This window comes from Periplaneta americana, chromosome 1, assembly GCF_040183065.1.
Source record: "Periplaneta americana isolate PAMFEO1 chromosome 1, P.americana_PAMFEO1_priV1, whole genome shotgun sequence".
NCBI classification, from domain to species: Eukaryota; Metazoa; Arthropoda; class Insecta; order Blattodea; family Blattidae; genus Periplaneta; species Periplaneta americana.
The window spans coordinates 77,931,978-77,959,457 of NC_091117.1; the positions used below are offsets into that span (position 1 = coordinate 77,931,978).

The 27,480-nt window shown below is 35.7% G+C and overlaps 1 protein-coding gene across 4 annotated transcripts in view; it reads right to left on the reverse strand.

Moving 5' to 3' along the window:
• The window catches only part of LOC138696988 (uncharacterized), an 87,382-nt gene that overhangs the window by 7,150 nt on the left and 52,752 nt on the right, over positions 1-27,480 (reverse strand). For 3 of the 4 annotated variants that reach the window (XM_069822574.1, XM_069822564.1, XM_069822581.1), the window contains exons 14-18: positions 27,208-27,344; positions 26,397-26,453; positions 21,784-21,837; positions 15,607-15,864; positions 5,140-5,319 (exon numbers count right to left, since the gene is read on the reverse strand). In XM_069822574.1, coding sequence (XP_069678675.1) covers positions 5,140-5,319; positions 15,607-15,864; positions 21,784-21,837; positions 26,397-26,453; positions 27,208-27,344 — 686 coding nt within the window. The remainder of the gene's footprint in view (positions 1-5,139; positions 5,320-15,606; positions 15,865-21,783; positions 21,838-26,396; positions 26,454-27,207; positions 27,345-27,480) is intronic. The other variant, XM_069822590.1, reaches the window with a different exon arrangement.

A 27,480-nucleotide genomic window follows, 5' to 3' on the forward strand; every position in this document is an offset into this window, starting at 1 on the left:
TTTTTTTTTTTTTTTTGTTTCTTAGAGGATTGTTAGTTTTTTTTTTTTTCTGATTTTAGGTCGCAAATTTCTTAAGAGGGAGGGAAAGAGCATAAATCGAGTAAAAACAGAAATGCCGTTACTTCGTCCTCTTCATTTCCCCCAAAAAGATCGCGAATTATCCACAAAACGAATTAAATGCACGCAAATTACCAGAGTCGACTGTAATCTCAAACATAATTTAATTTACACTGTAAGCTTTTCATTACCATATGTTAACTTACTTCCAAACGAATTCAAAGATAAATGAGCAAATGAAGATTAGAATATGAGGAGGGCATAGAGAAAGAGAAGGTCAGGAGAGAGAAAATGAGAGAGAATGGAGGAAGAGATGGAGAGAGGTTTTTTTTTTCTTGTATGTAGAAGAAAGTTTGCCATTGTGGCTATGTGGATAGTGCGTGCGCTTCCCGAGCAAGTAGCCTGTGTTCAATGCCCTGCATGAGCAATGGAAAAAATCTATCTTCTGGATGTTTGTCCGTTGTGTTGTGATTGTCCTGTGATGTCTCTGTGCCACACTAATCATATCACCAGGGAGGCCCGCATTCGTGAGATGCCTGGTGTGTGATTTAGTGATTCTCCCTCTTCTACCAGCAGTAGCATGTATGACGGAAAAGAGAAGAGGTTAAACTGATTAAAAAATAGTATAAGAATATACATTCAGAACATTTGCACTATAAGGATATGAAGTGAGACCTTAAGCCTTAAAGAATTGTATATTGTAGCAACACTGTTGGAGCTGCGCTTACCTCCTCCATAGTACCTTCATTTCAGACATTTGTCTACAATACACAATCATATGTTATTAATTAGTTACTGAGCGATTGTTGCAAGTTCCGGATCATTTTGTGAAATTGTGCTGGTACCTCTGACCCAGTGTTTCTTATTATGCACTAAATCTATTAGCTATGTAAGACTGGATGTTTCGCATTGTGTATGCTTCATGGTTTCTGATTTTTTTCAACTCTTTTTATTTTAATAGTATAATTTATTAATTATAGGGCATTTTTTCCAGGACTATGGCAACATCAAGTACACAGTGAGCATAAATGATTGCCCTAGTTTGGGGATTTTTTTATAGACAAACCGTGAATGATACAACAATGGTACTGATATTACCAAATAAGGTATCTCTCAAAGTTTTATTTGAATTTATCTGCGCGGCATAATTCCACTTCTTTCCGGAAGAGGACCTGAGTTTACAGAAATGGCGACTGGTGTTGAGTGTGCATTTGTAGCGTTGGAATTTCATTCCACAAGATCAGTCATAACAGTGCAGCGAAATTTTCGAACAAGATTCCATAAAGATCCACCAGACCCCAAGACCATTAGACGATGGTACAATCAATTAGTGACCACAGGATGTCTGTGTAAAGAAAAATCTCCTGGTCGGCATGCATCCCACAAGAAACAGTTGAACATTGATTTTATCTATCAACAAAACGGCGCTCCACCTCACTTCCACAACGAAGTCCGGCAATTCCTGAACAACAGATTGCCAAACAGATGGATTGGTCGTGCGAGCAGAGACGATATGCAGCTATTGTCCTGGCCTCCACGTTCCCCTGACATAACACCTTGTGATTTTTACCTGTGGGGATATGTTAAAGACTCTGTTTTTGTACCTCCATTACCGGCAAATCTGCCAGAGTTACGCGACCGCATCATCAACGCCATCGCTGCAATCGACATGGATACACTTCATCGTGTATGGGACGAATTGGACTACCGGCTTGATGTCTGCAGGGTCACAAGGGGAGCACACATCGAGCACCTATAAGGTATGTTAAAAAAACTTGGAGAGTTTCTCTATCTACTTGTATATCTAAATATTTTCTATGTTAAATCGCTAGTCCACAAATAATTTTCGTAACTAGGGCAATCATTTATGCTCACACTGTACTGGCAAATCATCAACAGCTTCGAAGAAAGAGAGGGTTTATTTCAATGACGAGAACTTTGAAAAAAGTTTGCACACTGGTGGGACATTAGTGTAGACAAGTGTGAAGAGAAACTTGATGGCTCGGATGCCGAACCTGACTTTGTAATGTGTGAGGGAGAGGAAGAAAGAGGAGAAGGAATAGACGGAAGTGATATGGAAAGTGAAAATATTGATGATGAAAACCCTAAAAACCTTCTAGAAAATGTACATGATATTCCGATCAATAATTATTCACATGATGAAGAAAATTAAATGAAATGGGAAAAAAGGACAAACGAGATTTCATTTGTCAATCACACAAGCCTTTTATGGCACAGATTTTTTCGATTAACCGTTCATTTCGTCCCCTTCATTACCATGGATAATAGAGATTCTACTGTAATATATTTAATTGGAAAGTATAAACACAGAATTTAAAATAAAAGCAGTGATATTAAAGCATGAAGTAAATTTAAAAGAAAATTTGCAAGGCAAGAAGAAATTTCAGACAAAAATGTGAATTGAACTTATTATTTAAAAATCTTAAAAAATGAAAAAAGTAAGGTGATACAACACGAGACCAATTTGTTACCACATTTTAGCATATTTAATGGTGAATGAGACAGTTGGGAATAAATTTGCTGATGTAATAATATGTAGCAAGCAGTAGCAGTAGCAGTAGCAGTAGCAGTAGCAGTAGCAACTAAGTGAACTCAGTTATCAGTTTTTTTTTTTTAATTAACAGACTGAAGCGAAAGTGTAATCAGATTTTGTCATTTTTGGAAATATACCAAAATTATCCAGCATTATGGAATCTTAAAAGTAAAGACTACAGAAATGCACAATTGAAATATATGGTTTTTAGCCAGCCTGACGAAATGAAAATTAAAAATCTTACGAGAGACATGGAATCCAAAGAATTGAAAGCAAAAATTAAAAACATAAAAGATGAGGAAGGATCTTTGCAAGACAATTTTTTTAAGAAAGTATGCAGACGCACCATACTTATCCCTCTTCACAATCCATTTTCTTTTGTCTGCTAGCACTTTTACTTTGCTCAGTATTATTTTTTTCTCAAAATTTCCGAAATTACCAGAACACCCACACCGAACATTTTCGCGTCATTTTGTATATCATGTTCTAGCTACTTTATTCACTGTAATAAATGACACAGAACGACTTGTACTAACTAGGAAATAAAGTGGTTATTGAATAGCGAGTGAAGTCAAGAACCTGTCAAATGCAGAGAAGAAAAGGTCAACTTATTTGTTGGAGTGATTACCAAAAGCTACTTTCCAATTTTTGTAATGGATCCAACAGATAGGTTCTCCCTTTTTTGCATTCTCTGATGACGAGCTAAAAGTTGTTTTTTTTTTTTTGCATCTACAGGGTGTAACCAAAATGTACGTCAAAGCTTCAGGGAAACATTCTTCACATCTAGATGATAAAACTATGTTACATGAACATACTTCTGGAAACACTTTATTTTCTTTATTTCTTTCTTTACAATTCTGTTTCCATTGCATAACACACAAGATAGTTTGTTTTTATGTGGAAAACCACCAAAGCTCTCGGTGCATGATATACTACAGTCCATACCCGAACACTGAACACTAGAACTGTGGGAAACGCACAGAAACATATGTAGGCCTACATTACGAAATATAAAATAGCATACCAAAGGAAAATATGCAAGTGTCTTATAATAAATTCCCAAAAGTCTTCCGTTAGCATGACTATAATAATAAATTAATTAATTAATTATGCGTCAACATGACAATGCACTGAACTCATACATTCTGATGTATTGAGACCTCTGCATTGTCTTACAGTCTTCCTCAATATGATCACGACTGGGTAACTTTCGGTGCTGGACCCCGGACTCATTTCACCAGCATTATCAGCTTCATCTCATTCAGACGCTAAATAACCTAAGCTGTTGATAAAGCGTCGTAAAAGAACCTACTAAAATAAAATTTAAAAAAATATGATCACAAAGACTCCCTACATCTTGCATAAAGAAATGATTTTAAATACCCCCATAGTAAAAGTTCAGTGGATTTAGATGAAGGGTACGTGGAGGCCAAGAAACTGGTCCACATCTACCAATCCAGCAGTCACAAAATTTTCGATTGAGAAACTGACGAACATAGACATTAAATGAGTAGGAACTCCATTATGATTGAAGTATATGTTCAGTTGTATCGGAAAGGGCCCATTTTCTAACATAACAGGAAAGTTGTTCAAATCTAGTCTTTCAGGTAAAGCTCCCTGTAAAGCAGATTTGAATAATTTCAAGGGAAAAATTGTTCCGGGGCCGGGTATCGATCCTGGGACCTCTGGTTGAACGTACCGGCGCTCTGCCAACTGAGCTACCCGGGAACTCCACCCGACACTGTCTCAACTTTTCGCTTTATATCCACACAACTCGCATGGGCTGATGAAATGCCAGAGACCCACATCGAGTGCACACAATCTCTGTGTGACTTGAATTGTGGTTTTCTGTTAACGTACACAGTGACGTATATATTATGCAAATCTAGTCTTTCAGGTAAAGCTCCCTGTAAAGCAGATTTGTAACAGAAAACCACAATTCAAGTCACACAGAGATTGTGTGCACTCGATGTGGGTCTCTGGCATTTCGTCAGCCCACGCGAGTTGTGTGGATATAAAAGGAAAAGTTGAGACGGTGTCGGGTGGAGTTCCCGGGATCGATACCCGGCCCCGGAACAATTTTTCCCTTGAAATTGTTCAGGAAAGTAGTTGTTCAAGAACATCTTGTATCTTCGTCCATCAGGGTTGTATAAAAAGAGCTCTAAGGAAAAAGGTTTTCCTACACCTACGTTCACATAACATATTTTCACCTCCTAGATGTGAGGAATGTTTCCCCAAGAGTTTAGACATACCATTTAGTTACAACCTGAACAACATGGTGCAAAATCACAAAAAAATCTATCATCATACTGAACACCATGAAAGTTTCCAGTCATACTTTTCATCAGCTTCAAGTTGGATAACAAGCAGAAGCTGTATCAAACATTTGTAGACATTTATGAATCTTGAAGTGATACTGATTGTTGAATAACACATCTTATTTCTATATTTCACAATACATTTTTGAAGTTGTTTACCACAACATGATACACCCTATATTATGTAGTACACATTAATAAAATACACACTTTTCTCTTCACTGAAGTCCATGAACTCAAGGTTATCTCTGAGCCCATGTACGAGGACCTGGTATTCTCCTTCAGCATTTGCCATGAGTAAGCCCACGTCACTATCTTGATGCACCAGTCCATGCAGGAATCTCAATCCTCCTCCCAGAAGCCGTCGAATGTCATAAAACAACTTGTCCTCTAAACACAATTCATTTAGTTCACAAGTACTCATGAGCACAGAAGTATCTCAATAATGCATAAAATACATTATTTATTCTGTAATTTATAACATTTTTAACAAAGAAATATAGTTTATTTCACTCTACAAAATAGTTAATTACTTAATTACTCTCATCAATTGGAAAATGCTGATCACAATAATTAAAATTACGTAAAATGAAGAATTCTGAAGAAAATAAGTTCTATGGTTAAACTGTCGGTGTTTCAGATGTTTGTTTAAATAAAAAAATAGATAAATAAATAAACATGGAAATAATTAAATAAAACTGCAGTTGAACTCTGTTATAATATCCTCAAAGGGACAAAAGAAGTGATATTATAACAGAGTTCAACTCCAGTTTTATTTATTTATTTAAAAATAACATCTTAAACACCAACAGTTTACTGTAAGACTTGTTTTCTTCAGAATTTGTAATTTTACGTATTCTTAATCTCTTGTTCTGATCAGCATAAATACAGTAAATAAAATTCAAAGAAGAAATACATTCACAATATTATATATTTTGTACACTATTATAATTTAATTTGAAATTTTATATAAGCCTGCAGTATTGAAACTTTTTAAATGCTTTTTGGTGTTGCTTTCTTTTTTATTATTTTGAAAAAGTGGATCAGTAGAAACCTGGAGGTTCATTGCCACCCTCACATAAGCCTGCCATCGGTCCCTATCCTGAGCAAGATTAATTCAGTCTCTACAATCATATCCCACCTCTCTCAAATCCATCTTAATACTATCCTCCCATCTACGTCTCGGGCTCCCCAAAGGCCTTTTTCCCTCTGGCCTTCCAATTAACACTCTATATACATTTCTGGATTCGCCCACACTTGCTACATGCCCTGCCCATCTCAAACATCTAGATTTAATGTTCCGAATTATGTAAGGTGAAAAATACAATTTGCATGCAGTTCTGCATTGTGTAACTTTCTCCATTCTCCTGTAACTTCATCCCTCTTAGTCCCAAATATTTTCCTAGACATCTTATTTTCAAACACCTTTAGCCTCTGTTCCTCTCTCAAAGCGTGAGTTCAAGTTTTACAGCCATACAGAACAACTGGTAATATAACTGTTTTATAAATTCTAACTTTCAGCTGCTTTGAAAGCAGACTCTTCCCTTATTATACTAATTCTCTATATTATTTAGTTTTTAATCTTTCCTTCTTTATTAAATATCACTCTAAATACTTGCACTTGTGCACACCCCCAATTCTCTACATCAGGAATGTCAAGTGTGGGCAATTCTTGCCTTTGAAGTGACGTAGAATAGAATCTCTTAAGTATATGCCTACATGCGATTCTGTAAGCAGAAGTTCTCTACACTCCTTATTAGAGGATACAATATGCCCACACTTGACATCCCTGCTCTACGCAGTCAATTAAGATGACGAACTTCCCATTCTTAACTACACACAAACAGCGTTCTCTATAATCACGAAATTACGACATTTGAGTTCATTTGTAAATTGTACAGTTTAAGCGACCATGTGTAGTTATTTCTATAGGTCTTTTGTGGAAAAAATATCATGTGAGCTTAGGTGCGATGATCAATATTTAAGCTGTTTGAATTCTGAGAAAGTAGAAGTGGTTGTGAGCAAAATTAAAGGGAATCAATAAAAATATACACAAAAAATATTAAAAAATACTGTATTAAATAAAAAATAAGCATACCGCAGATTGAAAGCAGATTTTTAAATATCAATTTTTCCACTTGAATACACATGGCCGTAACATGTGAATCCTGCACATAGTATTTCATAGCTCGGCACAGCTGACTGACTGTGGGTAAGTAATTGTTTCTTGTTTGCACTTTCGCCTGGTACATAAGGTAAGCTAAGACTTGTACGGGAAAAGTAAAGAACAATTATGTTGATAATACATACGTTGCCTGGTCTATAAATGAACATCTTCCAATGTAATACTGCGAAATGCTGATGTTAGGTTTACTCATTGACAGCTGTCAGCTAATTCCACCAGATCCGACCAATCCTACCTGTCACATACTTCATGCCACAGCGGAACTCTATTCCCTTTAGTGTAGGTCTCACTGTTTGTATTAAGATGCAAGCAAGTTCGAAGCCACATTAACAGTATGATGTATGGACTTAAAAAAGAAAGCTAATTTGATCCATGTTCATATGACTTATTTGCTCAAAATGACCTACAGAACTCATTCCCAAAGCGAGGATCAAATTTAACATAGAGTGTACAAATATATATTGTTTTCATATCTAATGCAGTTCAGAACTTGACCAATGGCCATTCTCTTAAGACATACAATACATAGGAAGTGTACATGAACAAAAGTTTGAAATAATAACAATGATAAATAATAAAAAAAAGAAAGAAAAAGTATTAGGAAGAGAGTTTTAGGGTGCAGGTAGACTCACCTCATCATGGTTCACCCTTGGAAACGAAACCATTTTTGGCAAAGTAGTCTACCAACATGCAACAGAATCATGTTCAAATATAATAGAGGTAATAGTAAATCTTTAAAATCTGGCTTCAGCAGTTAACCTATGTGTAACAAATGTGTTTTAAAGGAATGAAAATATTTTAACAACAAGCTCTCTCCTATTCTCCATTATACCTTGGAAAATTCGCAACGAAAAGCAAAAATAATTCTGTATATAACAATTCCTCTAAGCTAAATGCTCTTTTGTTGATGCTAAGTGATCCATTTCATTTGAATAAATAAAAGAATCACGAAAAAAATCTTGAAGTTGAGTGTCACTGTATGTTTTAGTTTGAAATAAAGATGTACTAAATTTTTTGCTAAAATAATTACCTGTATTTCACTTGTATTATTATTATTATTATTTTTATTATTATTATTATTATTATTATTATTGTTGTTGTTGTTGTTGTTGTCATCTGATACACCTACTAGTATGTTATATGCAAGCAAAAAATACAGAGGTTTGGGACTAGTCAGAGCATCATGGAAAGCGTTCTTGCAACACTGCAGCATCTGCATCGCTTTAATATTAAATGAAAATCCTTATGTAAATAGTATGCGACCTTTGATGTCTGAATTTAATTCTTCCTGTCAACATCTAAATATCCCTTGTCCAGTTGAACTTCGTAAATCTGTGACTAGGAAATTAAGAGAGGAATTAAGAAATGCAGAATTCGAATCTTGGAAAGTAATGCTTGGAAGAGGCAGTGGTGTAGAATTGTACAGCCAAGTACCTAAAGCCAATGCCTGGATTTTTAATAAGTCTGGACTATCTACATCTGAATGGGTAACCTGCCTTAAAATGAATGCCAATTTAGCAGCAGTTAGAGGTGTACCTGGTCGCTCTTTGGACGGATCCCAGTGCAGACATGGATGCCCAGAGACTGAAACCCTTGCCCACGTCCAAGGTCAGTGAACAGAGGTTTACTCCTCCGAAATGTCAGACACCATCATGTTCGATCCTTAATTGCAACTGCTTTGAATAAAAGTCTTGGATAATAGAAGAGGAAGTTTATTGCCTTGCTACTAATGGCTCCTCTAGACGTACTGACATCATAGTGTACTCCCAGACTACCAAGAAAGGTTATATAATTGATTCTACCATAAGGATTGAAATGGGGAGTAGCCAGCTGGAGGATGTCAATCAAGATTACTTCAAAGTAAAATACCAGCTTGACAACAATGAGGTGATTGGTCTTCTTATTGGAGCTCGTGGTGTGATTCCCAAATTTTTTGAAAGCTTCAGGAAGATTTTAGAACTACCACAGACTACTGACATCATAACTTCAGTTTTGAAACTCTCTTGCCAAATTTTGAGTCATCATATTCACTCTGTTTAATTTTTTTCTTCACTTTATAATTCATATATGTTTATTTTAATTTTCTGTCAACAAAATTTATGTAAACATTTAATATTGTGAAATTCATTTAGGAGAATATACTGAGTCCTTCTGGGCTACCTCCAGAGGCAGTTAACAATTTAATTTTATTACTATCATTATTATTATCACCATCACCAACACCATCATCATCATCATCATTATTACTACTATACCACTATGATGGCTCAGTACTAGAGCACTGGGTCTTATAAGCAAGGGGACCTGGGTTAAATCCTCCTCTACTCTGAATTTATAACTGTGTTGAGCAAACCTGCAGTCTAGGCAACGCAGGGGTTTTCTCTGGTACTCGGGTTCTCCTGTGACATTCCAACAATTCTCCATCTCAGTCATTATGAATATAATGTAGATCCACTGCCTGTGGTGCGCTCTGGATAGTATCTGACGAACTAAGGGATCTATGCTTTTTGACACTAGCAACATCAGTATACTGTGCCATTGTATCTGTCCTCACAAACGGTTTTCCAAGTGTTGTATCTTAGTGTCTGTAAATCCTGGGGATACTGTCCACATATCTGAGCCATGATTGCCAAAGGTCGCTTTCAACTTGGCAATTCTCCTGAGACTTGCTTAATTTTGCGATTCGAGGGAACCCTCATGATGTGACCGAACCATTTTAACCTTCTGCTCTTTATTTTTGCCACAAATCCTAGTTATTTTTATACACTGTATAAATTTCCTTATTCTGTAAAATTCTCCGTTCATGATTTACTGGGTTCTATACCAAGCCAAATATTTTCTTCAAAATTTTCTGTTCTAAAATTCTCAATTTATTTTCAACCTTTATTGTAATTGACCATGCCTCACATCCTTAGCTTAAGACTGGTATTATTAATGATTCATAATTGCGTAGTTTAGATTTACGAGGAACAAATTTGTTTCTGAAAATGCTAGTAAAAGAGTAACTACTCAATTAAACCTTTCATTTCATTTTCAGTTGTTCTGGTAATGAGGAATAAATTATACATTATTATTATATTTTCATTACAGCCCAGATTTACATGCACTATAAAGTAGTATTGCTTACTTACTTACTTACTTACAAATGGCTTTTAAGGAACCAGCAGGTTCATTGCTGCCCTCACATAAGCCCACCATTGGTCCCTATCCTGTGCAAGATTAATCCAGTCATTATCATATCCCACCTCCCTCAAATCCATTTAATATCATCCTCCCATCTACGTCTCGGCCTCCACAAAGGTCCTTTTTCCCCAGGCCTCCTAAATAACACTCTATATGCATATCTGTATTTATCCATATGTGCTACATGCCCTTCCCATCTAAAACATCTGGATTTAATGTTCCTAATTATGTCAGGTGAAGAATACAATGCGTGCAGTTCTGTGTCGTGTAACTTTCTCCATTCTCCTGTAACTTCATCCCGCTTAGCCCCAAATATTTTCCTAAGCACCTTATTCTCAAACACCCTTAACCTATGTTCCTCTCTCAAAGTGAGAGTCCAAGTTTCACAACCATACACAACAACCGGTAATATAACTGTTTTATAAATTCTAACTTTCAGATCTTTTGACAGCAGACTAGATGACAAAAGCTTCTCAACCGAATAATAACAGGCATGTCCCATATATATTCTGTGTTTAATTTCCTTCCGAGTGTCATTTATATTTCTTACTGTTGCTCCAAGATATTTGAATTTTTCCACCTCTTCGAAGAATAAATCTCCAATTTTTATGTTTCCATTTCGTACAAAATTCTGGTCACGAGACATAATCATATACTTTGTCTTTTCGGGATTTACTTCCAAACCTATCGCGTTACTTGCTTCAAGTAAAATTTCCGTGTTTTCCCTAATCGTTTGTGGATTTTCTCCTAACATATTCACATCATCCGCATAAACAAGAAGCTGATGTAACCCATTCAATTCCAAACCCAGTCTGTTATCCTGGACTTTCCTAATGGCATATTCTAGAGCGAAGTTAAAAAGTAAAGGTGATAGTGCAGCTCCTTGCTTTAGCCCACTGTGAACTGGAAAAGCATCAGATAGAAAGTGACCTATATGGACTCTGCTATAAGTTTCACTGAGACACTTTTAATTAATCGAACTAGTTTCTTGGGAATACCAAATTCAATTAACCGAGTCATATGCCTTTTTGAAATCTATGAATAACTGATATACTGTACCCTTATACTCCCATTTTTTCTGCATTATCTGTCGAATACAAAAAATCTGACCAATAGTCGATCTATTACGCCTAAAACCGCACTGATGATCCCCAATAATTTCATCTACATACGGAGTTAATCTCCTCAAAAGAATATTGGACAAAATTTTGTATGACGTCAGCAAAAGTGATATTCCTCGAAAGTTACTAGTATTGCTACTTTGTATATATTTAATCACGTCCACATATGTGTCTAATATTAGATATTTCTGAATACTTGTACCCTTTTTGCTGTAAGAAAAATCCTAATGTAAACACAAGCGCGTGGCTGTCATACCCATGATTGGCTCCCAGTCGAAACACTCACATGACACAGGAAAATTTAGTTCCATATTTTGAAGTAAAACTTTGTATTATTTGAAAATAAAAACTGAATTCTAGTTATTAAATACGACGAAACATGTAACTTCACTCATATGTAAAACGCTAAGTAAAAGAAAAGCTGCTTTTATATTGTGTTATTTACATTGTAAGCGGATGAATACTAACAGTAACACCAAGGTAATCTGTTCTTGTAATACGCTGGCGCCCTTTAGCTTATTCTTGAGCATGTGATAGCATGGCTTCTGCATACTCGAAGTATGTGGTTACTAAACATAAGAGTGGAAACCCTCTCAAAAGTGGAAAAAAATAAATAGTGTTGAATGTATATAGTAAGTTAAGTGAGTTGAATCCAATTAATTAATTATAAAGTAAGAGTTTCCTAAGCAAAACAATGCATAGTAGTGAGGTTAGGTCTACTTTGACGAGTAACGGGAAATGTTTAACATTAAAAAGAATATACAACAGTTGGCAGGATCACTTACTGAGAATCTCTGGTGCCAAACTGTGGCCGATCAAGCCTCACTTCAGTCAAGTGCCATTGTTTACTGTAGGATTATTCTTATAACGAAAAGATTATAGCTGTGGTGTGAGGAGCAATACATATTATGTCCAATCACAGAAGCCTTTAAAGGTGAAAAAACAAATTTAAGCGTAGAATTATTGATAACTGGTAAAATGGTAACTTGTACATGTAATATGCTTGGTGCACAGTTCAATAGGTGATTCCTTACCTCCTTCAGATATTATTGCATGAATACTGCAAGATTCAATTTCCATAATGGTGTAAACCATGCTTTCTCAATCATAACACACACTACACCTATTCTAATACAGCTTATGACATTTTAGCTTTTAGTGCACATAAATCCAGGTTTAATTACTACAATTACTATGTACCAGGCAAGAAGAATGTCCTGCAAGGGAGTTAAAATTTAACACACATTACAACCCAAGAATAAGACAGAAGAAAATGTAAAAAAAAATACAGGATGGTGCACAAATGTCATATTCTGAAAATGTGTAATAAAATTATTAATTTTGGATTCATAACATTCACATTTTGTGACGAGTAATCTTTGTTCATGCATGGTTCGGTATATGGCAGCACTTGTTGATGTTACAAATGAGTGACGCCACCTGCTACTAGAGTACAAGAGGCAGGTGATGCTGGAACAGAATGTGAAAATGGTGTTGTTTTATCCAAAACAAAGATTGTAATCCGGACTCAGGAATGTTTTCATGTTTATTTTGGTACATGGTGGTCTCCCTGCAGACAGTGAATAGACTGGCTACAATCTTTGAAAGAGATGGCAATGTTTTGGAGAGAAATAGACCCTGTGCCACTACAGTCCACACACCAGAGAGTATTGAGGTTGTGAAATGACTTTGTCTCGAAGTCCCACCAGTGGCATAGCCAGCGGGTGGGCTAGGTGGACCCAGGCCCACCAAAAAAATATGAGTATTTTGCGTTTTTTATGGAAAATACTCAACATTGAAACTAAACCCTGGATCCAGAGCAATAGTTACAGTCGATATCATTAAGGTAAGAAGTAAAAAATGCGTTCATTCCAATTTAACTGTGTTGGTTTGGGCCTAAAAAATTGTCTGGCAGCAATAAAAAGAAGGAAGCTGTGGAGGCTATTGAATTGTTACAGCAGCTAAAAAAAATTGACATCTTATTTTATTTGGTATGTTTAGACGATATTTTTGCTCTTGCAAATTCATTATCAGAAGCACCTCAGTCTCCAAAAATGGATATTAGTAAATGTTCGTCCTTCATTAAGGCAATGATATAAAACTTTTCAAAGCTCTGAAATGAAGAAAAATTCGACAATCATGTTAAGCACAAGGCTTTATAATCTAGCAATTCTACTCATTGAGAGGGAGAAAAGTTGGGATTTGTTGAAGGACCCATCATCATCAGTGATCAACAGATTCGTTGCTAGGAAATCTCAACAGCTCCAGTTCATCTTATGAAGCATTTGTGTAGGTATGTCTTGCATGATTGTTTATCATAATTTTGCATGTTACTAAATAAGACTTCCGAGAATGAGTTTCAAGAGAGTTGACAGCAGTGGCATTGTCAGAAGATGGATCAGGTACTTTCTAAACCCTGCATATCTGGCCCACCCATAATAATTAGTCTGGCTACACCAATGAGTCCCACTAAATGTACCAGAACTGCTTCTATTGAGTTTGATATCTCACATCGCTCTCTTTAGACAACAGCTACTCCATGCAGATGTGCACACATTCTCATACAAAGTTACTGTTCTTCAGAGACATGATGGTTCATGCAAGACGGAGCCGTCACACAGCCCCAATATTAATACCTGCGACTTCTTCTTCTGGAAATAACTAAAGGAGAAAGTAAATTTCAAGAAACCATAGAATGTATTGCAACTGTGAGCGACAATCCTGAATTTTTTCCAGGGTTTCACAGGAAATGTGTTATGAAGTGGTCACAAACCCGAGGGTTCGTCTTAAAGAGGTTATATGTAGTGCTGTTTATCGATCAAAATATTTAATCAATTAACTATTTGAATTTAATCCATAGTTAATCGAGTTTTGATCGAATTGAAAAATGTTTTAATATACTGTAATACACAATTATTGTTAAATTTAACTTGTGTTCGGTGATGAGCATAAGTATTAAATGTTGTATATATTGGTATCATTATATTACAAAACAACTATTTGAATTACTTACTAACATATTTATTATGAGGCTTATAATTTATTGTGTCAATTTCTCTGGGAATTTTCAAGACAGATATAAATAACAAAAAAGTATAAAGACTCACATAGTTAATACTGCTTCATCCATGACTTTAAACATGTGACCGCATTCACATGCTCCAAATTAAGTGCCGCTTTACGTTAAGTAAGAATGTTTCCTGCATCACTAAACACGAAAAAAAAAAAAAAAAAAACTTTTTTTTTTCTGTCAAGCACTTCTCCACGATCGTTCAATTTAAATCCAAACTTTTCACCGAGTTTACCTCTCAAATTCTCATATGACATAATGGAGTTTACATTTTTCACAAACCACAGAAAACTGTTTTCTTTTCTTTATCAAACTAAACACATAACCTTTATATACAAACTCAGTATAGAAACTGCAACTGCAAAAGTACAGCGGTCGAAGACTGGCCCCTATTGTAATCGAATTACCAGATTTTAGAAAGAGAAGAAGGTAGTTACGCTCACTTGCACACAGTGTAGACATGGCTATTTTATAAGAAATGAGGGGGACGAATCCCAGAAAAGTATGTATTTCATATGCTAGGAAGATGAGCTGACAACAAGGTGGAAGTTTTCTTGGAAAACCATAAAACTTAATAAGGGTTTCGCATTGTGTTTCAACTTTCAATAGAGGTAGACTAGGTCACTGTCTTCATATCTTCATCTCTTTCTGAAGTGTTTGTGCAAAGATTTTCCCTACGCTACCTGGTTTACAATTAGAAAATAACAGTACTCTTGTGCTTTTAAGTAATCGATTTCCGAGAGAGAAATAATATTGTCGGAATTTTTAGTATGAGTTTGTATTAACAAAATAATAATATCAACTACAACCAATTAATTTTAATCGACTCGATTATTCTATTAAATATTTTTGACCAATTAAATCCCACAACACTAGTTATATGTCAACAAGATGGATAGATTGAACATATGTTGCATACTGGCTAGCGATTCACATTCCAATGAGTATTTTAATATCAACTATTATGAAATATTTTGTATATTAAAATTTTTATAAGCCACTTACAGTGTATGACATTTCGTATGCCACTATGGTGCAATAACAACAGCAGTAACAGTAGCAAATCCTTATCCCAAGAACTAGATTCATATAAAAATCCTGTTATGAAGTCTACTTACTGTGGAAGTTTGTTGTCTTGATGTGTTCATAGCCAATGTAGAGAAGTTTGAGGACAGCCTCAATAATGCGAGCTCTGCATTGACAATCACGTGTTTCGCTAATGTGTTCATTCGATCCAATCCAGTAGGGGTTGTCCTCCTCTTGACTGCTAGCACATTCCAACCACCGAATCAAGTTGCTGCCCAGCACCACATATTGTCTAATTCCAGCACGCTGTGTCAACAGCAACCAGCACAGCAGAGATATCATGCAAGAGTCTGAAACATTCAATATTGAATTCAGACGTTTTACTAGAGAGGGAAACGTAAATGTACGATAGAAACAGAAATCGGCAAGAAAGTATATAAAATGTATGCTGGATTTTGCCTTTCCTAATGTATCCACAATGTTATTATTTAATTATGTGTTACTTTTGCAATGGTCCCATGAAACTTGATGTTTCATGGGACCCGACGTTCATTTCCGCCCTCACATAAGCCCTATCCTGAGCAAGATTAATCCAGTCCCTAGCATCGTATCCCATCTTCCTCAAATCCATTTGAATATTATCCTCCCATCTACGTCTCGATCTCCCCATAGGTCCTTTTCCCTCTGGCCTCCCAACTAACACTCTATATGCATTTCTGGATTCGCCTATACGTGCTACATGCTCTGTCCATCTCAAACATCTGGATTTAATGTCCGGGTCATTCCATATCAAATCAACAAGGCACTCAACCCGATCGACTCAGATTTCTTTAAAAATTTGAGGGTTTGTTTGACCTGCCGCACTAACTAAAACTGCCGAGTTTCATATGTCCTGTGCTTTTCGTTTTCTGTCAGTGGCGTTTCAAACATGAAGAAAAATCACATTTTTGTAAGCACGCCGCTTCAATTAAAATTATATATCTCAATGTCTCCAGATAAATTTACAAAAATTGGGTGATACATTCTTAATATGTGATAGTTTTTATTACTTATATTGTTTTCTGCATGTATTCAATTACACTAAAAAAACATGGTGAAACAATTTTCATATATTCATATTTAAAAATGCGGGGGTTCTATTTTAATGAAAAAAATATATAGTACGCCTCAATTAGTGATATAATGAACTGATAAGTTTCAACTTGGAATCTTCATAGGTTATAAAGATAAAAATTATTATGTCACAGCAAGCGTAAGCTAACCGTATAAGTCGCGATAATTATGTCCCACACATTCGTTGTATTTAATTATATTTGATCATATTCTTGAATGTCGCTATGTAATTTAACATGTAGTACATAATTCAAATTTTTTAAATTATTACCTGAAATAAATTATTGTCACATGGATTTTGTTAAACCTGAAGTTCTGTAAGAAATGCTTACCTTTCATTGCTGAGATGAAATAGCCTGATCATCTTTCCAGACAGGATGCTGCGTTGTTTCAACTGCATTTTAAAACTGCTTAGCAAGTATAATACCCATCCTAAACAGCAGGACTGTATGAAACTTGTGTTGCAGGCACTGCAGTGGATTTTGCAAATCGAAGAGCAAGCATTTTTTCCTCTTCAGTATAGCCTTTTTTAGTCACATAAACGGTATTAATGTTTGGGAGATGATGCCTTGTCCAATCGTACAATTCCCTAGGTGTAGTTATTTGTTTATCGGATGGTCTCTGCAAACTAGCACAAGCCGTAAACCTTTTAAGTGTCCCACCTACAACGTCGCATGCTCTTTTGCCATGCGATATGCAAAAATAATGCAATTCTGTTGGAAATCCAAAATCTTCTTCATGTAATGTGAGGTTCAGGAGTTTTTTTTTTCTATTTTTATACTGAGCAGAGAATCCATCGGAGAAATACATAATTTTTGTGGTGAATTACAGATGTTTGTTTTAATGACTCCATTAGATATTTTTGAAACAGATGTACAGCTGTAGTGTCATATTTCGGGCAGTGTGAAATTATTACCAGATTTTTAATAGAGACTGTATCGGATGACGATTCGTTATGATATATTACGAAAGTATGAATGTTTGTCTGCACATTAGTCCTGTGATGTGACTGAATTTCATCTTGGATTACGAAATAATAGATTTCAGCGAAGTCGCATAACACAACAAGCAGGCATGGCTGTAGAAATGATTTCATATCACGTAGAAACTTACTTTGTTCAGATGATATAAATGAGTGAGTCAGTAAATCACCAAGTTTCTCCAAGAGACAGTCGAAAAATTTGTCTGTGGGTTTCATTATAGTCTCAAGCATTGATCGGTCAGTCGTCATCCACTGCTTGTAGGTCACTGATTCATTGCAGTTTTATACGAAACATTTCTCTAAACCCTCTCTTATTTTGAATGGTTCAGGACATTCTGTACATTTCCTGAACAAGCAATTTATATGAGGAGGATTGCACACCATAGTAGCCAAGAAATGTTAAGTTGGAAAGTATAAAGAAAAATTTTGTTGAAATCCACGTAGACCTGAAACTTTAATAAATTGCTTCCGGCATAAGTTTTACATTCTGATAGGACACAAACACAGACAGTATAGTCCACTAATTCCAGCTAGAATACAATTTCTTGGTCAGGGTTAGAATTTTTAAACACTGCATATAATTAATTTCTGCTCATGTGATTTACTCCCTGATTCTGTAATCACAACAAATATTTCTTACCAGGCATCATTCTGCTTATCTCGTCAGAACAACAGAATTCTTTAACTTTACCGGCAACAGCCGCGAGCAAGGGTTTTCCCGGTTTCAGATTTAGTGAACACAAAATTCCCTTTCCCTTTGCCAGGACTTGGGCTTTCCAAATTATGTATTCGAAAGCTGAAAGAAACTCTTTTTTATATTATTTACGCTGCAGCTTTTAGGTAGTAGTGTTAAAATGGTGATTTTTCTCACTTTTACCTGAATTTTGAAAATTTTCCTGCAACTGAGACAAAATTTCAGAATCAGAAAGGTCCTGGTTCCTCGGCATATTTATATCGAAGACTTTGTCTTTTACAATATTTTCAAATTTCTGTCTCTTATATTTCCCTTGTTGTAGCCTTTCTTGTTTAATAAGGAACACACCTTGGTCAAAAAGACTTGTATTTAATGAACTTACATTTTCTGTAGAGTCGACGTATTCTTCATTACTATAGTCATTATGAGGATTCTGCGTAATAGCATCATATTATATTTTTATTTCTTTGCGACACATAGCGCACACCTTTTGTTCCTGTTTTAAATCAGGAAATACATTAAGCATCCACAATATAACACTTCTTAAATTTGTCCTCTAATTACAGTGCCCTGATTTCTTGAAGGGATTGCAGCAAACATAGGCCTATAACTTAAAACGCGACTCCATTACATCGCACAAAACTACCACATACTACGAAAACTAACGACACTGCACTTGAAACAGATTGCACGTTTTGTATAAATTGAAGACTGTATAAACTACCACTCATGACGGTCTGACAGATCGATGACGCAGCTTATCAGACAAGTAGGAACTCGTGCGCATGCAGTGTTGGTGTAAGACGGGGTTAAGTGCTACAAACCAATACAGTGATATATTTTTTTACTGATATTCCTGAAACGTTTCCAAAATGAAACTTACACCAAGGGGAGAATACTCTTACCTCTATAACATACATTTTTCGCGAAATAATTTATGTCCTGCACTTATAGATATTCAACGTTAAAATGTGTTTCACGTGACTATTCAATAAAGAATTCATTACTTTGATGCAAACCTATTTTTATTGAAACGTATGATCCCTTAGCTTTAAAATAAGCCCAAGTTTAATATTCTACCTCAATTAGAAGAGAAGTTATGAATTATTTTTGTTGACATAGTATGCGACATTTTTACATTTTTTCTCGTATTGACAGAATTGCTGTAGGGATATCGTGCATTATTGAGGGCTAAAATTTTATATAATTACTTAACTTAAGGTTCTTTACCATCCTACCAAATTTAATGAAAATCTGAGGTGGTCGTGTTGAAAAGTCCACTTTTTTGTGTTGATTTGACATGGAATGCCCCGTCCCTAATTATGTCAGGTGAAGAATACAATGTGTGCAGTTCTGTATTGTGCAATTTTCTCCATTTTTCTGTAACTTCATCCCTCTTAGCCCAAAATATTTTCCTGAGCACCTTATTCTCAAATACCCTTAACCCCTGCTCCTCTCTCAAAGTGAGAGTCCAAGTTTCACAACCATATAGAACTGGTAATATAACTGTTTTATAAATTCTAACTTTCAGCTTTTTTGAGAGCAGCCTAGATAACAAAAGCTTCTCAACCGAATAATAACAGCATTTTCCCGTATTTATTCTGCGTTTAATTTCCTCTCAAGTATCATTCATGTTTGTTACTGCTGCTTCAAGATATTTGAATTTTTTTCACCTCTTCAAAGGATAAATTTCCAATTTTTATATTTCAATTTCGTATATGTTCTGGTCACGAGACATAACCATATACTTTGTCTTTTCGGAATTTACTTTCAAACCTATCCCATTATTTGCTTTAAGTAAAATTCCCGTGTTTTTGCTAATAGTTTGTGGATTTTCTCCTAACATATTCACGTCAACTGCATAAACAAGCAGCTGATGTAACCCATTCAATTCCAAACTCTCTCTGTTATCCTGGACTTTCCTAATGACATATTCTAGAGCAAATGGCAGAAAACAAATGTAAAATGTTAAATAAACTACATGAAGTTGCATTTTAGGATTTTATTTAATTAATGCGTCTGAACCTATTTAATCAAGAAGATAAAATAGTCTGTACATTTTGATGTATTGTAACTTTTAATTCAAACAACAATGTGGTTTTTACTTCTATCTTTAATCACACCCGTCAACAATGGGTATTCCACTCAACACTGCAACACAGTAGTCATTATTGCACTCCACAGAATGACAATGACTATTCACGTTTATTATTGAGAAGAACAACAATGTACTCCTAATTTCAACTAATGTTCACAAAGCACTATTTACAAAACAAAACTGTCAGTTCTCAGTTCACAGCTCGTTCGCCTTGGCCAGTTCTTCTAGCTCACTCACTCACTCAAGTTCACGTTAATGTCGAACCCAAGACTTCCACATAACAGTCCACTGCACTTCGAACCCAAGACTTCCAGAGTCAGTTCACTGCACTTCGAACCCAAGACTTCCGGACGCATTTCCCTCGCCTGGACGCTGCCACAGTACTCACTTAAGTTCACTATACTTCGAATCCAAGACTTCCACTGGATACGTCTAGCTTTCTCGCAGCTGATTGTCTAACTAGAGTGGCTCAACTGAAACTGAACTGGCTCTGTTCTCGCTACTCACAGACTGAACTCACGGCTTACTTGCCCCCCTTTTTATTTATTAAATCACACTTGCTCGACTGTACTACTTTGCGTAGCTTCTACAACAATCGGCTCGCGTGGCATTGCGAAACTTCCAGATTCCCCCCTGCTCTGCGCCACACCACACTTGCCCTTGCACTAGATGCGTGCACAACTTCCCCGACGTCCTGCACCTCCACTCCACCGGACCCTCCTTCCCGCTCACCTCCTTCCTCCCCAGACGCGCGCGAATGCTCCGGCCTGTCACCATAGTATTTTTTGTCCCTTAACATTTTTCCTGTGAAACATTTAGGGGCGATAGTACTGACTTAAAAATCTACTCGAATTTCATACTTAATCTTTTCCCTTTTCTTACAAATAATATTAGTGATTTTGAGACAGGTAGATGAATTATGGACACACTGTACAATTATCTTGGGGTGTCATGCACCCAGTCTCTGACAACTGTTTGCAGGGTATTACTGTCAGGAAATCTGATACCACTTAGGGGCTTCTTCATTTCACAGAAGAGGGTGTAGTCACTGGATGTGAGGTCTGGTGAGTATGGGGGATGTGTCTTTCCTTTCCATTTTATGTAAACCGCCTTTTAAGGAAAACCTCTATTATTTAAGAAAAAAATAAGAGTAATCCCTCAGAGTTTCGTTAAAAATGGGTTTTCCTGTATGTGACTAGGAAAGAATTGTTACTATACCATGGGTTTAAATAATTCAATCAATGTAGTTTTGTCTGCCAAAGTTTTGTGGAACAAATTAATGACGATAACTGAAGCAGTACTATATTCCCTTTCTCAAAATCAAAGATAAGGAGGAATGTGTGATAATATGTAAAAAAAAAATTGATACAGAAGAATTTTACCTTTGTTAAAGTACTCCACTTCAGAATCAGACTCAACATCATAGTGAGGTTTACCTAGAGAGAAAAAAAAAATACAAATATAGAACTGATCTTACTTCACTTGCACAACTAATTACCATCTAGACAAATAAAATACTTAGGATTTGCCTTGGCTGACTAGTTTTGAAGTCTTGTTCTTCACTGTCCAAAGCCTAATGGAGATCCTGCGCTATCTTCTGGTTTCCTGTTGTGTAGGGTGTGTTTTGAAATTGAGTTGTGTTCAGGATGTGATGTGGGTGTGTTTTTGTATGTTTATAAATTTCATATTGTTCTAGGGCACTGACAGAATGTGCCAGATACTGGGAAGCGAGAAGCCTCATACCTCTGCTTAGTTCTTAGTTTTTAGTTCTTTACGGATTTTGTTTAGTTACTTTATCAAATTTAATTTTAAGTTGTATCAAGTTTTATTGTTTTAATCTTGAGGTTGTGATTAGGTCAAAGATAAGTTATCTATGTACCTGTCATTCGAATAAATAAATAAATGTTGCTCTAGGGTGTCAAGTTTGTGGTTTTTTGGCTGGAAGTGTAGTATTTTCATGTCGTTGTCTATGTTGCTGTAGCTGTGATTGGAATTTGTGATGTGTTCTGCTTAGGTTGAATTGTTGTACAGTTTGGTTATGGCTGTGATATGTTCTTTGTAACGTGTTTGAAATGATCTTTCAGTCTATCCAATATAGAAATCGTTGTAACTGTTGCATGATAGTTTGTAAACTCCTGTTAAGTTATATTTATTTGTGTATCTTTTCTGTGTGTTAAGATGTTTTTGTAGTATGTTCTGTATGCAATATTGTATTTTAGTTTCTTGAATGATGATGCAATCTTACATGTGTTCTTGTTTTCGTATGTTAATGTGACGTATTTGTTTGTATGCAATATTGTATTTTAGTTTCTTGAATGATGATGCAATCTTACATGTGTTCTTGTTTTCGTATGTTAATGTGACGTATTTGTTTCTTTCCTGTGTTTGTGTGGCACACAAGAACACATACAAGATTGCATCATCATTCAAGAAACTAAAATACAACATTGCATACAGAACACACTACAGAAACATCTTAACACACAGACAAGACACATAAATAAATACAACTTAACAGGGGTTTACAAATTATCATGCAACAATTGCAACGACTTCTATGTTGGACAGACTGGAAGATCATTTCAAACACGTTATAAAAAACATAATATCACAGCCATAACCATGGAAGATCATTTCAAACATGTTATAAAAAACATAATATCACAGCCATAACCAAACTACACAACAATTCAATCTACGCAGAACACATTACAAATTCCAATCACAGTTATAACGTAAACAACGACATGAAAATACTACACATCCAGCCAAAAAACCAGAAACTTGATACCCACACATCACACCCTGAACACTAAACTCAATTTCAAAACGCACACCCTTTTCGACACAATCATGAACACACCCCACCACAACAGGAAACTAAAAGATAGCACGGGATCTCCACTGGGGTTTGGACAATGAAGAACAAGACTTCGAAACTAGTCAAGTAAGGTAAATCCTAAATATTAACATGGTAAAGAAGTTGGAAATATAATCAGCGATATGTAAGTGCTGAAAGTGTATACATAAAAATGAAAAAATAAAATACTGTAGTAACATCATTGTCTACAACAGCTCATAATTGTTTTAACTGAAAACTGCTCCAAATTAATAGGAACATTTCAATGGTGCAAAATTCAACATCCTCGTAACTCGAGAAAGTAATGTGGACAGTTGCACAGTATTCGTACTTCTCCTTTCATGTCAAATGTTTAGGCTGCCTTATAGAATTCTTATATGCTTAAACTTATACACTATTCTTCAATTTTTTAAGCAAAAATCCGAACAAACTTTCAATATCTGGCAATAATGTATAAAAGAAACTATCATACCATTATCTGACAATATTGTATAAAAGGAACTATCATACTGTCACTGCTATTATTATAAAAATCACTCTACTACATGCCTACTTATATTAGAGGTCTGCTTGGTCTGGACCAGCCAATTCACTTCTGAACCCAAACTTGACTGAGCCTGCCCGAAACTTCGAAATATGCAAAGAGCCAGATGTAGGGTAAAATTAAGAGATTAATATTTAGAAACAAACTTTTGAGTATTCCACAGTGTCCTGAAACTCAAGATTTGCAACATTTCGGAACTACATATAAGCTTTCCACCATCAAGGCAGGTAGATAAGACCAGAGGAATCGCCTACTCTGTTGGGCTCATTATGTCTGGCTACTCCCTTCAGCCTGTCTCTCTCAACAACAAAATAATTCCTTTCAGTGCTACTGTAGAAAACCTCGGCATCTATTTCGACTCTAATATGAACTGGAATATGCAAATCAGATATATCTGTAGAAAAGTTTTCTCTATCCTGCATTCTTTAAAACGCCTGAAAAATTTCCTTCCTACTAAAGTCAAACAAATTCTAGTACAGACTTTTGTAATGCCTCACTTTGACTATTGTGATGTTTTATATAGCGACCTAAGTGCTGAACTTTCTCAAAAACTTCAATGTGTACATAATGTCTGCGTCCGATTTATTTTCAATATCCGCCGACATGATCATATATCAGAATATTTTCTACGACTCTCCTGGCTCTGCTTGCAAGATCGACGTTTAGTACATTCTCTTTGCCTGCTATATCGAATTATACATGATTCCACACCCAACTACCTTGCCTCTCGGTTTACTCTCCTAGCTTCACATCATAATGGAAATATACGTTCACAGTACAATCTGTTGCTATCAATACCACGTCATCAGACATCTCTGTACGCAAGTTCTTTCTCAATAGCCATGGCCCGCTCATGGAATTCGCTGTTGCTGGAAATCAGGGGTAGTCTTAGTCCTCAGTTGTTTAAAATTAGGTTTAGAAATATTTTAAATGCAAAGAATTAGTTTTTTAGGTATAATTATTATTATTTTACACAGCCACTACTTTATTGTTCCATTAACACTTATATCTAGGTAATTGTCATTGTCTCAATGTAACACGTGCTGTGCTGATCATACTAATTCTAGTATTCCTTTAGTTGTGAGATTATATTCATATGTATTAATTCTTTTTTTTAAATTAATACTGTATACTAGAATGTATCTTCCTGTTTGTGATTATGTATTCGGTCTCTTTTTCTATTATATAATTTTTATTATTGTTATTTTAAAGTTAATACTGATTGTGTATACGTATTCAATCTCTCTTTTTTACTTAATTATGTTTACTATTATTTTTAAGTTAATATTTGTATACCGGTATGTATTTTTCTGTATGTGATTTGATCCTGGTTGAGTGGAAGAGAAGGCCAGATAGCCTTAACTCTGCCAGGGAAAATAAAACTATTATTATTACTCGAAACAACTGAGCTCAGTAGTGATAATCTCAAGTGGAAAAACAAACATATTGCCCGAATCTGAGCGAACCTTCAAAGAATCCAGAGGAGACTGGTGGAGGCCAAAATTAAGAGATCAGTACTGTTTACCCAACTTAATATCATCATCATCATCATCATCATCATCATCATCATCATCCAAACAAGTATAAGGCCCAAGGCCTGTTACGGTCTCAGTGAGTCATTCTCAGTTCACTTTTTTTTTTTTTTTTTTTTTTTTTTTTGGGACGGCCCAAAGATCTCTTCCCCTAGGGACAGTATAGAAGCATGGCTTTTGGAAGTCTATTATGAGTCATTTGATTGGACAACTTAATGTATTTACTCGAACAGAATACAAACCCCAATTATTTATCCTAAAATCTATCAAAAAAATACTGGCGAATATAACATGCACCTGTGCTAAAAAGCTACTCAAGATTAAAATTATATTATCAAAACAAGTTATAAAGGCTATGCATCACATTCATTCTCACTTGCAGCATCAGAACTGGAACTTCCAGTCAACAGGTCTGGTTTGAAGTCAAATATTGATTCACAGTGTCTCATGCCACTCTTTCATCAGCAATTTTATTGATGGTAAATTCGTTTGGTTTATTTAAAGATACGCGACTATTAAAAGTTGTATACATAAAATCTCAGAATAAAAGAAAAAAAGTGTCAGAAGTTATTACAGGCCATTACTATACTTCCATTTGCAGCTAAGTTTCAAATTATCTCCCCCCCCCCCATATGGTTATTATGAGCTATGGCACACATATACATTTGGTTTCAAGAGATAACGAATGGTCCTTGGAGAGTAAGAGGAGAGGGTGACCGATTTCCGTGTCAGAAGTTGGTTGTAAGAGTGGGGGGAGAGGGGGGAACTCGAATTCCTTTCTCAGATTTTCTCCTGAAATGCAACCATACTCCCCTCACAGGGATCCTTTCATGACAATTGTACAGTAGGTACTGTGCCCTTTCCTGTAGCAAAGCCATTTCACATATTCAGTAGCTATAGTGCTACTAATGACGGAATTGGGAACTAACTGAAGCACACAGTCACCAAAACTTTAAGAGTGCACTATCTCACTTACAAAGGGAAATCAGAAAAGCAATAGCAGTCTGAAATCAAGGTAATCATTTCGAGACACATTGTATTATATTAGAAAACACCCACCTGCAACAAAATGAACAACTCCCACTTTGTGACGGCGACCAATATAAGGGGATGGCCCTGTAAAGAAAAATGACATAAATTTTGGTAATCTCTTTCTACACCTGTGAATAAAGAGTTTGTGTTTGAATAATGATATAATTTACATAAGATACTAGAAAAATGTGTAAAAAAGGTAAAGGTAAAGGTATCCCCGTAACATGCCATGAAGGCACTTGGGAGACATGGAGGTAGAGCCCCATGCTTTCCATGACCTCGGCACTAGAATGAGATGGTGTGGTCAGCACCACGCTCTGACCGCCTTTTACCCCTGGGAAAGACCTGGTACTCAATTTTATAGGAGGCTGAGTGAACCTCGGGACCGTTCTGAAAGTTTGGCAACGAGAAAAAATCCTGTCACCACCTGGGATCGAACCCCGGACCTTCCAGTCCGTAGCCAGCTGCTCTGTGTAAAGGAATTAATTAAGTATCAAAAATAATATAATTTACATAACATACTAAAAGTAGATGTAAATGAATTCATTAAGTACCATATCAAGATTGATATAATTTACATAAGCCACTATAAGTCTACGTAAACAAATTCATTAATTCACATAAGATATTAGAAATAGATGTAAAGGAATTAAAATTATCAAAACTGATATGACAAGTAAGATTCAGATCCTTTCAATTCCACCATTAAGTACTGTTATGCAGTATGACAACTACAGTATAACCTGTTTCCTACATAAATTCGAAGAAACAAGTAGGACAGAAAAGACAGTATATTACAAAAAGTTATTTTAACATCTTAGTCTGAAGTAAACCTTACCATTGCCTGTACATAATGAGTCCATTACTATGCGGTATTTTCCAAGTGAGAAGAGGAGGTCTGTTAATTCCATCAATACATTGACACATGGACGGCAAAGTATAACCTGCTTCACTATATCTGACACAACATTAAGTCTGTAACAAAAAAATGTTGAACTTGTAAATATTTTAAGAGATAATACTGAGTTTATAGGTTTTATTTCATAGCTGGTGTAGCCCATGTTGCACGCTCAGAAGTGAAATTGAAATGGTATGATGGTTATAGTCATTT